This window comes from Octopus bimaculoides, chromosome 5 (genome assembly GCF_046866305.1).
Source record: "Octopus bimaculoides isolate indiv1 chromosome 5, ASM4686630v1, whole genome shotgun sequence".
NCBI classification, from domain to species: Eukaryota; Metazoa; Mollusca; class Cephalopoda; order Octopoda; family Octopodidae; genus Octopus; species Octopus bimaculoides.
The window spans coordinates 18,289,126-18,305,376 of record NC_142932.1 but is presented as its reverse complement, the minus strand read 5'-3'; the positions used below and the strand labels follow the sequence as shown (position 1 = coordinate 18,305,376).

Sequence of the window (16,251 nt, the reverse complement as noted above, 5' to 3'; positions counted from 1 at the left end):
GCCCAAAATTTTTAGGTGAATGAGGGGGAAATCGAATTAGATCGACCTTAGTGCGCAACTGGTACTTAATTTATCGAACCTGAAAGGATAAAAGGTAAACTCGACCCCGGCGGAATTTGAACTCAGAACGCAAAAACAGACGAAATCCGCTAAGCATTTCGCCCGGTTTGCTGACGTTTCTTCCAGCTCGTCACCTTGTAACATTCACATACTGACGTTTCAATCGAAGCAGTTTATGTTTAAGAGTTACCTCCCTTGTATTAGCATAATCTTATGAAATTGATCCTTCTGATTTTCCATCTGTTCAATCCACGATTCTTTGCATATTTTGTGGTTTGTAATGTTTATGTTTGTAATGATAGTGTTGTCATAATCGCATTAAAAAAAAATATCTGTAGCCTTCACCAGTCGCATAACGAAAACGAATCTTTCTATTTCTTGAATGGTCGATAGTCTAACGTACTTCATAACATATAACAACCAAAAAAACTGAACATAGAATAAAAGACAATTTAAAAAAATAAAAAATAAAAGATAACAAACAACGTATGCATAGCTTTGTGGTTAATAAACTGGCTTGGTAACAAGAACAATGTAGTCTCAAAATCAGTTCCCTTGCAACGCATCACGGGCCGATTATGAGTGCATTTTGGTAGACGGAAATTGCGAAGATGCTGCTTATTTTGCCGGGATTGGTCAAATGATGTACACTCCTTTCATGGAACCCAGTTGGGTTCGAAAATCCATTAACGCTGTTCATCATTTTTACGGTCTACGGAGACAGTTAAATTTACCATGTTTGTATTTCTGCCACGTATGTTTAGGTTTTTGAAGCTTCGATGTAGCTATAGTGTGATACCCAAGCATGGGATTATGAATGCATTGCATGTTGTAGCAGAAACAACTGTAAGCTAGAGAAGTTCATTACATGATTTATCATTTATCGAATTATATATATATATATATATATATATATATATATATATATATATACATACATATTTATATATATGCATATATACATACATACATATATATATATATATATATATATATATATATATATATATCAACACATAACACAAACACACGCACGCGTTCACATACACACACATATATTTAAAGTAGCCGGTTGGAAGATTAACATCGGGTTCACTCTTATTATTGAACTTAACGACATAGGCGACTCGATAGACAGGCTAGCAGGAAGAACACATCTTTACTAATGGAGGTAAAAAACCTGAACCAAAAGTCTTTTAAGTGCCAACCCACATCTGTGTGAGATGGAGTTATCTCGTTTTGACCGGTTCACGCACGCACGCACGCACACACGCACACACACACACACACACACACACACACACACACACACACACACACACACACACACTGACACACACACACACAGGAGTTGGACAACATAATCGTAACACCTTAAAATTTCAAGCAAATTTATGTTAATATGGGGTAGGACCACCTTTGGTAATAATTACAGCTGGAATTCTACGAAGTTTGAATTGTTTCCAAACGAATTTTTGTCCATTCTTCAGCTAAAGCAGTCTCCATTTCTTGTAGTGATGATGGTGGAGGATTTCCACTCCTTACTTGCTTTTTTCTAAAATACACCAGAAATATTCAATAATATTGAGATCTGGGGACTGTTGTAGCCAGGTAAGATGTTCAACTTCACTAGAATGTTCCTCGTGCCATTCAGTAACAATTTTAGCTGTGTAAATTGGTGCATTATCATCTTGTAAGATTGTGTTTCCCTCCGGAAACAGTTCCGCAACCATAGGATGAACTTCATCAGATAAAATGCTTAAATAGTCTTGACTATTAATTCTGCCATGAAGGGAAACAATTGGGCCGGCGGTCGACCGATTTGTGGTGCCAATATTGCCAGCAATTATAGGCTGTCATTCTTCCTCTCACAGATATTAAGACCACACATCGAGATGTTTGTGAAAGCACTGAGGACCTCCTCAGCAGAGTCAATGAATGTAACTGCTCCCATGACCTGACAGATTGTATTATAGGCAGTATGGATGTAGTATCTCTCTATCCATCCATTGACATTGACTTTGCCGTAGAGAGATGTGTTGAAATTATTTCGGAAAGTGAAGTAACCTTCCGTGAAGTGAACACGAGGGAACTAGGCCTCCTCCTAAAGCTCGTTTATAATAATGAATACTTAGATCACCACGACCTAACTAGATTCTGCCCCACGAGGTCAGGACGAGGTAGACCACCTACGATCACACCAGCTGCTAGAAAAACCACCGCAGAGCGTTGGAAGGGATGGAATACACCCACCCACGACCCAGCGGATAATATCCAAACACGAAAAATGGTTGCACATGCTGTAGGTGCAAGTCTGAAGACCACCCTGCAGAACCATATAGTTAAATTCAATGAAAAACTATACATGCAGGTCCAGGGAGCGGCTATTAGTGTCAGTGTGGCCGGAGACGTGGCAAGCCTATTCATGACTTCGTGGGACAAAAAGCTGAAAACAACTCTCGAAGAACACTCAATAACACTCAAACTATACGGGAGATATGTGGATGACATTAACATCGTAGTCAAAACACCATCAAACATTCAAACTGAAGAGAACGAGAAGATCGTGATGGAAAACATCCAGAATATAGCTAATACAATACACCAGAGCATCAAGGTAACAATAGATTACCCTACAAGACACCTAAACATGAGACTCCCAGTACTTGACACAGAACTTTGGCTAGAAACAATTAATGACAAAGTTCAAATCCTCCACTCACATTATATGAAACCTATATCTTCAAAGTATGTTATCCATAAGAATTCGGCTCTATCACACAGTGTGAAGATCAATATATTAATAGCCGATTTAGTTAGAATAATGAAAAACATATCCCCCCTGTGCAGTCCATGGGAGGGGCAAAAACATATTCAAGACTTCATGCATCGCATGCAATTTTCGGGATACAGCCAGAAAGATAGTATCCGGGTATACAGAGGAGCTAACAAGAAATTTGAGGAGATTGTTGTCAAAGATACAAATGGAACACAACCTAGATACCGTAACAAACAGTGGAATAGACTACAAAGGATTAGTGACAAAACAAACAAAAAGACCACGTGCTACAATACCGACAAGTTCCAGGGAGTAATGTTTGTGGACGCCACGCCACACGGAGAACTGGCCCGCAGATTTCGAAAAATCCTCAAAAGTACCAAGTTGAGGATAAATGTTATAGAGAAACCAGGGAGATCAATTAGATCAATAATATGTAAAACATATCCCTTCAGAAGAACAAGATGTGTTGAGGAGAGTTGCATTGTGTGCAAAAATAGTCCTGGTGCCAACTGCAAAGCCAGAAATGTAGTCTATAAAATAAGCTGTATGGATGGTGAGTGTAAAAACAGAAACACGACATACATAGGTGAAACGGCAAGAAGTTTGGCTGAGCGTGTAAACGAACATTGGAGGGACTATAATAATCAAAAACAAATCTCGGTGCTCTACCAGCATGCCAAAGAACAACATGGTGGTGTACTGGACAGAATTAGCATAGAAATCCTGTCTAGACACCCCGGTGACGCATCGTTGCGACAAATACAGGAGTCGGTCCTCATAACTGAAACGCAACCAATTTTAAACACCAAATACACGTAGATGAGTGCCTTACAGTTGCCCATGGTTGCATGTGTTGTTCACACATATGATGCGGAATATGAACGTAAATAAATTAATTAAAAAGTCTCTATCTGATCTGATATAAACGAAATTGTTACAAACACACATATGGACGCACATACTTAAATATAAGCACGAACACATAAGTGCGTGCACACATATGAGCGTGCACACATACGAGCTTGCACACACTCACATGCTCATACCAAACAGTTTCGAAACAACGCCAAAACAGCGCCAAAACAAGACCAAATCATACATTCAAAATAAATGGAAGTGGAGAGACAAGTTACTGAAGAGATTGCAAGAGTGCAATGAAATAATTTAACAAAAAACTATATAAATTAATAAAGGATTGAACCAGTGCGTGTGTTTATTACCGGCATAATGCCTCTCTCAAGGTTTAATTGTATATATATATATGTATATATATATATATATATATATATATATATATATATATATATATATATATATATATATATATATATATAAAATATATATATACATACATATATATATATATATATATATTTCGTTTATATATATATATATATATATACATATATATATATATATATTATATATATATATATATATATATACGATATAAATAATATATAAATATATGCATATATCCATACATATATGTACAAACCTACATCTATATATATATATATATACATGCATATATGGGTACAGGACACACACACATACACACACACACACACACACACACACACACACACACATGTATGTATGTATTCATTTATTTATATTGACACGGAGAATAGTTGTTGACAGGAAGATAGAAAAATGCAAAGCGGAATGTCAAATCTTCGGGGAAATTAAAATACTAGTACAAATGAAAATGAAAAAAAAAAAAATAAAATAATAATAATAATGATAATGACCAGAATTTAAAAAAACGTATACAAAGATCAAACTGATTGACGAACGTTCGGTGATGTAGTACTTCCAGTATGACTATAAACGAAAAAAATAAAGACAGAACATGCATAGTCTTCAGTGAAACGTCAGTGATGATAATATGAACGATGGAAATAGAAAGGAATTTTAAAAAACAGATTTATAATGTTAGCCGTAGGTGATGGCGTAGCTATCACAATATCACTTTCTTATCTCCAATAATACGCTATTCTAATTTCTGTTTTTCTCATGGGATGGAAATGTAAACAATTGACATTAATTAATTTAACACATGCTGTTTGGATTGTAGCTATTGATCGCAATAATGACGACAATATTACTACTACTACTAATAATAATAATAATAATAATAATAATCTCTTCTACTCTAGGCACGAGGCACGAAATTTGGGGGGGGGGGAGGGGGCCAGTCGATTAGATCGACCCCAAGTAGTACTTAATTTATCGACTCCGATAGGATGAAATGTAAAATCGACTTCGGCGGGATTTGAACTCAGAGCGTTAAGACAGACGAAATACTGCTAACCATTTCGCCCGGCGTGCTAATGTTTCTGCCAGCTCAACGCCTGAATAATAATAACGAATAATAATAATAATAATAATAATAATAATAATAATAATAATAATAATAATAATAATAATAATAATAATAATAATAATAATAATAATAATAATAATAATAATAATAAGAAGAAGAAGAAGAAGAAGAAGAAGAAGAAGAAGAAGAGCACCGGGCTGAATAACAACATGGATGTGCTACACCGGGCTCCCTATACAAAAACATATCTAATCCAATAACATCGATGGAATTAGCCAAAAGAACCGGTGGAAGATTTGAAGGAAGCGGTCTTTTAACGAAGATAATTTTTTTAAGAATATTTTTATTCTTAAAAAATGAAATTTCACTGCAATACAAAGCACAGGACCTCCTATGCACGATGTCTCAATGAAACACGTGCGATCACACACGCAAAACCAACACCGGAAAGTTTACAAACTATATAAAAAAAAAAAAAGAAATGGAACAAAATAGTAAGTACATATATTGAATAATTACGCATACACTTGAACGTGTACACAATGATATATACGTTTTGATACCCATAGAACTACACATGCATCTTAATGTTTACAGAACTACGTAAAAATCACAGGACACACTTACGGATACGAAAACACATATCACAAACGAAGCAAAACCAAAACTTTTTTTCTTTCTTCTTTGTTTATTTTCATTTTGTGAACAAATACAGACAGTGAACCATTCATAAGTTTAAAACGCCACACACACACAAAAATACACTATGCCTGGAGATAAATCTATCAACAAAAAAAATACAGATGAATACCGATCTGCTAGCCTTAAAAAACTACGCTACGAGCAATGTTTACATGCTGAGAACTCGGTGACGGTGTTGTCTCAAAAAACTGACCCTAAACAGACAAATCCGTCCCCGAATGTCAACGCCAAAGCTCGTCATGCCTCAATGATAACAAGGCAGATCACAAACCAGAGTGGTTATCGACCGAATCACAAAGGGCCACTCACTCGAAATAGATCTGCTAGCCTTAAGAAGCTACGTCACGAAAGCTCGGAGACGGTGTTGTCTCAAAAAACTTACCCTAAACAGACAGATCCGTCCCCTAGCGTCAACGTCGAAGCTTGTTATGCCTCACTGTTAATAAAACAAAATATAAACCGCAATGGTCATAGACCGGATTATAAAGGACCACTTACTCGGATAATGAACCAGATCCGAGACGAGAAATCTGCTACTGGTTCAAATCTTCCCGACACACAGGAGCTGGAAGTACCCCACAACCGGAATATTCCAACAGATGGCCATCCATGCTCGTCATCAAATAACCAAAAGATAAAGAATGAAAAATGGTCTAGGGAAGATAATAAAGAAGTTCTTAGAGCCTTCTACCGTGCCATATATTTCCCTACAGATAAATCTAATACTGTACAAACCTACTTAAACTGGAGACAGAAACACCTTGCAGTAAGACCCTACATAGACAGTAATAAACTTGCCAACGTCAGAAGAAACATTATAAAAAAAAAATTACTAACTGAAATAGAGATTGACCAAATTAAGCAAGCAGTAAAGGATAAAAAGAATGAAACTGCAGCTAAAGAAGATACTACAGAGGAAATAATTATAAACCAGCCCAAGGCTGATGAAAATACAGTAATAATTGAAAGAGTTAAGGTAACTGATAGGCAAAATAAAATACTCTCTGAACCAACCATAAACACTAAGGCAGGTGAAAATCAAATAGATGAAGGAAGTCATACAGAAATCGACGCAACAGAACTACATGATCTAAAAAATCAAATCATGATTGAATGGCTGAAAATTAAAGAAACTAGTATGAATGAACGCGACACTCTCCCCAAAATTCGCAATTCTAACCAAAACCTGAAAATAATTGGTAAAATCCGCCTTGCACTTAAGGATATAATTTCAGCTAATGATGTTGATATTACAGATCTCAACCACCTGTACTATGCATCCGCAAGAATCTCAACGATTCTATGTGGTGAAAAGATTAGAAAAAGACAACACTCCCACAAAAAGCCTTCTTGGCAAGAACGCATTCAACACCAAATTAAGCTGCTTAGATCTGACATAGAATGTTTGAAAAACCTTAAATTTGACAAGAGTATCAAACCTACAAAGACCCAAAAACTAAAGAAAAAATATAACATGAAAACCATAGTTGACATTGATGCCACCATAGAAACAATCAAGCAAAAGGTATGTGCTAAAGCTGCCCGCATAGCAAGGTATGAAAAGCGTGTTAAATTCTTCCGAGATAATAACATGTTCAAAAATAACCCCAAAAATTTCTACAGGAAGATAGGGAAAACACCAGTAACAATAAAGTCTGTCCCATCAAAAGAAGAAGTGCAAGAATTTTGGAATAATATCTGGGCAGAAGATAAAACACACAATGAAAAGGCCCCTTGGATTGATAGAATAGCTACAGACCTAGACTCCTTAGAGGAGCAAAAGTGGGAGGGGGTCAGGGTAGAAGATATAAGATCTGCTCTCAGGAGGTCAAGCAAATGGAAGTCTCCAGGAAAGGATAAAATTCCTAACTTCTGGTTGAATGCCTTCCCAGAAAGCCATGAACTGCTAACAAAACTTTACAACGATGTTTTGCAAAATCCTAGTTTGATGCCCTCTTGGCTAGTTAATGGTTTAACATTCCTGCTTCCAAAAAATGAGGAAACAAACGAACCAAAAAATTATCGCCCCATAACCTGCTTAACAACAATGTATAAGACGCTAACATCTGTCCTAACCGAGTACACCTATAGTTTTTTAATAGAAAGTAGCATATTCCCTAATGAGCAAAAGGGATGTAAACGTGGATCTTATGGTTGTAAAGATCAGCTACTCATCAATAAGATGATCTTAGAAGATTGTCACAAGCGACACAAAACTTGTCAATAGCCTGGATAGACTATAAAAAGGCCTTTGATAGCCTACCACATAGCTGGATTAGGAAATGTCTGGAAATGTATAAAATAGCTCCTAGTCTGCGAAACTTTTTATCTGTAAGTATGAGATCATGGAGAACCACACTGATGTTGAACAATGACAATGAATCTCTAAATGCTGGAGATGTAAGAATTTCATGTGGCATTTTCCAGGGTGACTCACTATCACCACTCCTCTTCTGTCTAGCCCTAATACCGCTCTCAAAATTGCTCAATGATGCACAGTATGGTTATAAAATATTTGATAAAAATATAAATCATCTCATTTACATGGATGATTTAAAGCTCTTTGCAAAAAATGACCAACAACTCAAAGGCCTACTAGCGATTGTTAAACAATTCAGTGATGACATCAGGATGCAATTTGGCCTTGATAAATGTGCAAAAGCTATCTTTATCAAAGGAAAAATGACAAATACATCTAATGTGAACCTTGACCAGCAAAATGTCATAAAAGAGTTAGAACCAGCGGAGAGCTACAAATACCTAGGGGTAATTGAAGGGGACAATATCAAGCACTCAGTGATGAGGGAAAGGATCAGAAGAGAATGTTATCGCAGGGTGAGAGCAATACTGAAGACAGAGCTGAACGCGAGAAACAGGATCGAAGCGATCAATGCTCTAGCCATACCAGTCGTGACTTACAGTTTCAACATCGTTAACTGGTCAATTACTGAAATATGTAATGTTGACAGAAAAATACGAAAACTGTTGACAATGCATAGAATGCACCACCCTAAGGCAGATATAGAACGTCTTTATCTGCCAAGAAAAGAGGGAGGTCGAGGACTACTACAGCTGGCATTATCAATGAAGGTAACCACAATTGGCCTAGACACCTATATGAAAAACTCTGAGGACTGGATGCTAAAACTTGTCTTAAAATATGAAAGCAAGAAAGCATCTTACTCAGTAACAAAACAGGCAAAGGAATATCTAAGTGAATTCCAATTGCAACAAATTCAAGAATTAGACGAACTAGAAACACCTACAGAAAAAGCTAAGCGCTTGAAAACCCGTGCTAAAATTGCTGCCTTAGCTATTATGACTGAAAAATGGCATGGAAAACCTCTCAATGGCAAATACCCAAAGAGAGCGAATAATGCAGATATTGACAAAGCCCTTACCCACCAATGGTTAATGGCCTCTGGATTGAAATCAGAAACAGAGGGGTTTATCATAGCAGCCCAAGATCAATGCCTACCTACAAAGAACTACCAGGCCAACATATTAAAGAACGGCAGCTCCCCATTATGTCGTATATGCCAACAACAAAATGAGACCATCGATCATGTTGTCTCCATGTGCAGTCTGCTTGCGCCTACAGAGTATCTCAACAGGCATGATAGAGCTGCACAATATATTCACTGGGTAATATGCAAAAACCTGGACTTGCCCCATGATAAAAACTGGTGGGAACACAAACCACCCCCAGTACTTGAAAATGATCACATTGCACTCCTCTGGAACTTCACCATTCAAACTGACAGAAAGATAGACGCAAATAGGCCAGACATCATACTGAAAGACTTCAGACAAAAATCATGCCTCCTCATTGATATGACTGTCCCAATTGATATAAACGTATCTGTCAAGACCTACCAAAAACTGAGCAAATATAAAGATCTTGAAATAGAAATTAGCAAAATGTGGAATCTGAAGACGAAAACAATACCTATTGTCATAGGTGCCCTGGGAATGACAGCGAAACGGGCTGATTACTACCTAGCTCAGATACCAGGAAACCCCAAAATGGCTGAAGTCCAAAAGATAGTGCTCATGGGAACTGCCCATATCCTACGTAAAATACTGTCTATGTGATCTCAAATTTTAAAGCAAACATAATTTTCTTATGGTTTCTTAAACATTCACTTGAACAAAACTGTACAAATCCAAATATATGGTACCCTAGGCATAACACCTACATGAACTTCTAACTTGTTGTCTCTTGAGGTCTCTGGGTGAGACTTGGATCCAACTTGTACAAATGCAAAACAAAAGTCAAACATAAAATAATAATAATAATAATAATAATAATAATAATAATAATAACAACACATACCCAAGGCGCACAGAGCTGCGCTCGGTAGTGAAGTGAAAGCACGTTATAAAAATAAAACTACTGAACAATAATGATAATAATAATAATCCTTTCTACTATAGGCACATTGTCTGAAATTTTGGGGGTGGGGGTAAGAAGGTTACATCGAGCTCAATGTTTCACCGGTACTTAATTTATCGACCTGGAAAGGATGAAAGGCAAAATTGACCCCGGCGAAATTAATAACCCTTTCTAGTAAAAGCACAAGATCTGAAATTTTATGGGAGTTAAACAATAGAATACATCGTCTCCAGTGCGTAACTGATACTTATTTTATCGATCCCGAAAGGATGAAAAGCAAAGTCGATCTCGGTGGTATTTGAAATCAGAAGGTAAATGGGGACGAAATCCTGGTGCGGGGTTTTGCCTGGCCTGCTTACGCTTCTACCAGCTTTCTAATATAGGAACCAGGCCTGAAATTTTGGAGGGCGGGGGGACTAGTCGATTACATGGACCCTAGTACTCAACTGGTACTTATTTTATCAACCCTGAAAGTTAGCTAACGATTTTTTTTTACATCGCTGCCTTAATAAGAGAGTCGACCTCGGCGGAATTTGAACTCAGAACTTAGAAGATGGGCGAAATGCTGCTTAAGTATTTTACTCGGTGTACTAAAGGTTCTTCCAGCTTTCCACCTTAACAATGATGTTTTTTTTCTCTTGATTTCTGTTTCGTTTTTATTAAGTCTTCCACTTTCTCGCTTTCTTCTGTGCTTTTTGTTTGTTTTTCTAGTAGTTTCTTATGTACCTGAACCCTGATTTCCTATTAGAACAGACCATGTAGCTCAGAGCACGAAATCTGCTTGGAGGCATAAGTTATGTTATAAAAACCTGCCTAGACACATGTGTCCACAGCAAGAAACTATTAGGAGCACTCAGTTTTATAGCTTTGTACTACTTGTACTGTTTGTACTGCGTAGATTATATAAATATACATACATACATACATACATACATACATACATATACATATATATATATAATATATATATATATATATATATATATATATATATATATATATATATATATATATATATATATATATATATATATATATATATATATATATATATATATATATATATATATATATATATATATATGCAGTGTACGAAACATATGTGAGGACATATTTGGAAATTTAATTACAGTGGAGACGCAAAGATTATTTTAATAAATCAAATGTGTACGCATGATCTCAGTAAAATTTCTCATAAGTTTACTCTATTAATCTACCTTCGGCATCGGTTATTATTTCAGTTCGGGACCAGAATCGTTGCCATACTTGTATGAGATGCTTGTTACTTATTTATCACTTGGACAATGGCGGCCTTCAGAAAAGTAATAAGCCAGTGAGGATATCGATTAGTCCCCCTTTCGGCAATGTTCCAAATGATGTTCTCCCAAAGTTATAAATAAATGGACTTTGGAAGCTACGCGTTTGGTGTTAAATCATCATAGATATTGTCTGATATGCAGGCTTTTGTTACATGAGCTTTGTGGAAGGTTCTGAGTATTTTTCATAGACTTGTATCCTTCTACAAAGTGTTTCATGCGTCTGGGGATTAATTAGAGTCCCCAGCGTATCAAAGTATTCAGCAGCATTAATTCTAACACCAAGTAGAAAGATGTCAGATGGCATGGCATGACTTTCGTTACTCAACACTTCTAAAACAATTACAGTTACTGGAAATATTGTATGCATCAATCTGGGAACACCAGTACGATATGTACATGATCATCTGTCTATTTTCTTGTTTTACTTTTTATCTTAGTCAGAGTTTTGTCTTAGTCAAAGCATGTCATGTTCGTGAAGATTTATAATTTTAAGTAACCACTTGACACGGATCAAACGGTTTTGCAGTGTCTTTGCAGAACATTTATATCTAACGTCCTCGTAGCCCACAGTTTTGAAAATGTGTTCTGACACTTGACGTTCCTTGATGATGGCATTCATTGATTTTCCAGCGTCATTAGCGATAATGTTTTGAACACGTTGGAAGAACTACGAAAGTTGTGAACAATTATGATGATTATTATTAAGGAAAAAATCATTATCATTGAATAAAAAAAGAGGAAATCCTTAGTAAGGAAATCAAACGTGGCGAGGTAGCAGTATCGTTAGCGCGTCAGACAAAATGCTTACTAACATTTAGTCTGTATTTGCGTTCTGAGTTCAAATTAGGCCGACGTTGACATTGTTTATATTTCTTTCGGGACTAATGAGCACTTGGGTTCGATGTAATCAACTCTTAAAAATTTCAGGCCTTGTGACTAGAGTAGAACAGATTAAGGTAATCAAAGGCACAGAACTGGAAGAATCGTTAGCACGCCGTACAAAATGTTCAGCGGCATTTTACTATTTCAATTTATTTCTACATGTGCAACCAAGACAGGTCTGAGTCGTCTATTGTAAATGTCTATTTTTCATTGGAGCATATGAAACATCTCTTTGTCTCGTTGATATAATGATTGATCTTGAAGAGAATCTTCAATTTGGTGCATTTTATCTGAAGCACAGGTTTCAACAGACTATGTCAATGGCCGGACAAAGGCCAAACGTTATGTTTGATCTCCAGAAAGAAAATTTAAACCCAGATGCAACAAATGTCTTTCAGCCTTTAGACATCACGTAAAGAGACATGCAACAACTCACCCAGTATTAATATGGAAACTTAAAGAAGTCAACGTTAGCTACAACAAGATCCTCTCCAAGATCAATCACTATACCAACGAAACAAAGAGATGTTTCAGATGTTCCAATGAAAAAAATTGTTTCTTATAACAAAAAAATCAAGAACCTACACCAATAATATTTATGTTATCCCAAATTTTCGTGTGATACCATGTGATATCATTGTACTTTGATCCAAGATGGAGACAGGCACCAACGTCCAGTGGAAGACTTGATAATTGAGAAATTTCTCCGAATGAAACAATGGTAGCCTTGTTAATTCTCAAATAAAGTGTGCGTGTATATACTTTCACTCAATTTCTGTCTACAGGATTCATTCAGATGACTATGGTCAGCTCGGAACCATAGTAGGAGCCACTTGCCCAAGATGCCGCGCAGTGGGATGGAGCTTGAATCCACAAGATTGCAAAGTTGCACCACTTTCTCTACGCACTTAACATAATGTGGTCGCTTAAAAATAGCGACAGATTATCTGTACCATTAGAAATATTGCCAAGAATAAGTTCTGACCCTCTGCGGTTTGAGTTAAAATCCCACCGAAGTTAATTTGTTGTTGGGCAATCAATAAATAAGACTATAATCTCGAACGTAATGCCGCTAATCGTGCTAACAATAGTGCCAACTCACTGCCTTCGCTAATATCACAACATTAGCGTGGAAATATTGAGTTTAAAAACCCTTTGAAGAGAAAACATCGAAAGTTATCCAGTAGACTAGTTATAGATAGCTAAAAGCTTTTATGCATTAGGCTTACACGTATGTATACAAGCCCTCGCATACTCACGTACAATCACGCTCACACACAAACTTATATATATATATATATATAGTAATATACAGGTAGCTTTCAATTCTTTTTTCTTAATTAATGAAAGACCTAGCACTGCTACTGCTAATAAACATGTTGATGTTTCGCATTCGACACACAGCAAGTCCTCGCCATTATTTCCATCATCATAATTATGATCGTCATTAGCAGCCGCAGCATCACCACCACCACCACCACCACCACCACCACCACCACCACCACCATCACTACCATCATCATCATCAACACCAACCATCATCATCAACATCCTCTTCGTCATCGTCATCAACCTCATCAAAATCGTTAATGCGTAAAACAAACTTAAGGGCAACAACACAAATAAAAACACAAAAAAATGTATTTCATTAACTTGCTCAAAGTATTTTATTATTTTATGCACCCATGATGTACCTCCATGATATCAATATATCAATACAGCCATATATATATATATATATATATATATATATATATATATATATATATATATATATATACATACATGCCTGTATATACATCGTTACCTTTTTTTGCTCTTCAGTAACTATATCGAAAGTAATAGCCATTTTTATATCGTACACCAAAAGAAACTTTAAATATAAAGTGACTAATTAATATTTTAATGGTTCCTTCCATCTTTTTTCTTCTTCGTTTCTCTTTATTTCCCATTTTCTCTTTTTTATTTTTTGTTATCCATTTTTACTTGAAGAACTATAAAAAAAAACCTCTGTACGATACAATAGCCGAGTTTCCAGAAAAAAATTCTGCACATAAGCGCCACCTATTGGCGTGCTCGCGCAGGATTCAGAATCTTTCATCATCACCCTACATAAGAACTGTATATATATATATATTCGTGAACGTAGAGTATTGAAACTGCGTTAATATTTGAATTGGTAGCGACGGATTATTGTGTTAATAATCGAGCATACTAGGTGGGGAGCATTGTGTTGGAGATTATAACTCCGGATTACGTGATACAGAGACGGATCTTTTATCAATCTGTCTCCCGGTTTTACAAGATAGGTATTTGCTTGGTAGGGTTCATTTTGCAATCTAGAAATCAGAGAAGTTACGTCTCTTGAAGTAAGTGGAGATTTTTGCGTGGGCTGCAACGCGATCTCTAAGAGACCTCAGTTTTGGATAGTTGCTCAGCAGAGATGGGTTCTCATGCAGTGGACTTTCAAGGGCAGCGTAGCACATCATATCACACATAGTCATCTAAAGGAAAGATAAAAAACAGAAGCGTTAGATTGTGTGTTTGTATGTATACATGTTAATACACACAAACTAACACACACACACAAGCACACATACACACAAGCACACACACACACAAGCACACATACACACAAGCACACATAAACACAAGCACACACACACACACAAGCACACACACACACACAAACACACATACACATGCATTATTTGTGGGTAAAAAAAGGAACCAAGGGTTTCATATGGGTAGAGTTCCACAATTTTTCAACCGACCCACTTTCGAATGTTGGCATACACGCAAACACATACGCACACGCACATACACACACGCACGCACAAGCACACACACATACATACACACACACACACACACTCATACACACACACACTCACACACACATACACACACACATGCTTTATTTGTTGAAAAAAAAAGAAACCAAGGGTTTTATATTGAAAGGATTCCGCAATTTTTCAACCAACGCACTTTCCAATGTTGGTAAACATCTTATGTATGCATACAAACACGCACACAAACACACACACTCACACACACACAAACACACACACACACACACACACACACACACACACACACACACACACACACACAAACACGAACTCATATATAAAAACCTCATCTGATGCAATCAGGCATACTGTTTGCCTGCATAGAAATTTTGTCATTTATCGAATCAGAAAAACAGAAATTATTCAGCAGCAAAGATCCCACGTGAAATTTTGCATTACACTTGGGAAGTCTGCTAGAGAGATATTGAGCCTACTCCGGCAAGCTTACGACGAGAAGACAATGGGTCGTACGAAACGTTTCGAGTGTCACGGGCGCTCCGAAAGCAGAAGGACCTCCCTGGAAGACGATGAGTGATCTGGACCGCCTGCCATGAGCTTCATCTCCGGAAATGTAGTATTGTGCATCAAGAATTCGTCTGCCAGAACCAGACCGAGAGTTTTACTGCGACATTTTTAAGTGTTAGCGACTGGACCTGTGGAGCGCCAAGAATTGGATGCTTCACGACGACAACACCGTTCTTGAAATCTAGATTGAATCGCAGAAGTCCTCAACTCGCTTATAGAAAACGACTTCCAGGCCGGATGCCAAATGTCGCAGGAACGTTGGAACCAGTGTATTGCTGCGCATGGAGACTAACTACAATGAGATGATGTTAAAACTGAAGTAAAGAAGTTATGTTTTATTAAACATAAACTCTCCTGGAAACTTTTGACATCACCTCGAACTATGAGCTGCACATGGTTGCTCA

General features: G+C 36.9%; 1 protein-coding gene across 1 annotated transcript in view; it reads right to left on the bottom strand.

Annotated features, from left to right (window-relative positions):
• Positions 1-14,390: 14,390 nt before the first annotated feature.
• The window catches only part of LOC106878679 (S-crystallin 2), a 17,838-nt gene continuing 15,977 nt past the window's right edge, over positions 14,391-16,251 (bottom strand). The window contains exon 7 of the mRNA XM_089352017.1: positions 14,391-14,974. Within this exon, the coding sequence (XP_089208143.1) occupies positions 14,810-14,974 (165 nt within the window). The 3' untranslated portion in view covers positions 14,391-14,809. The remainder of the gene's footprint in view (positions 14,975-16,251) is intronic.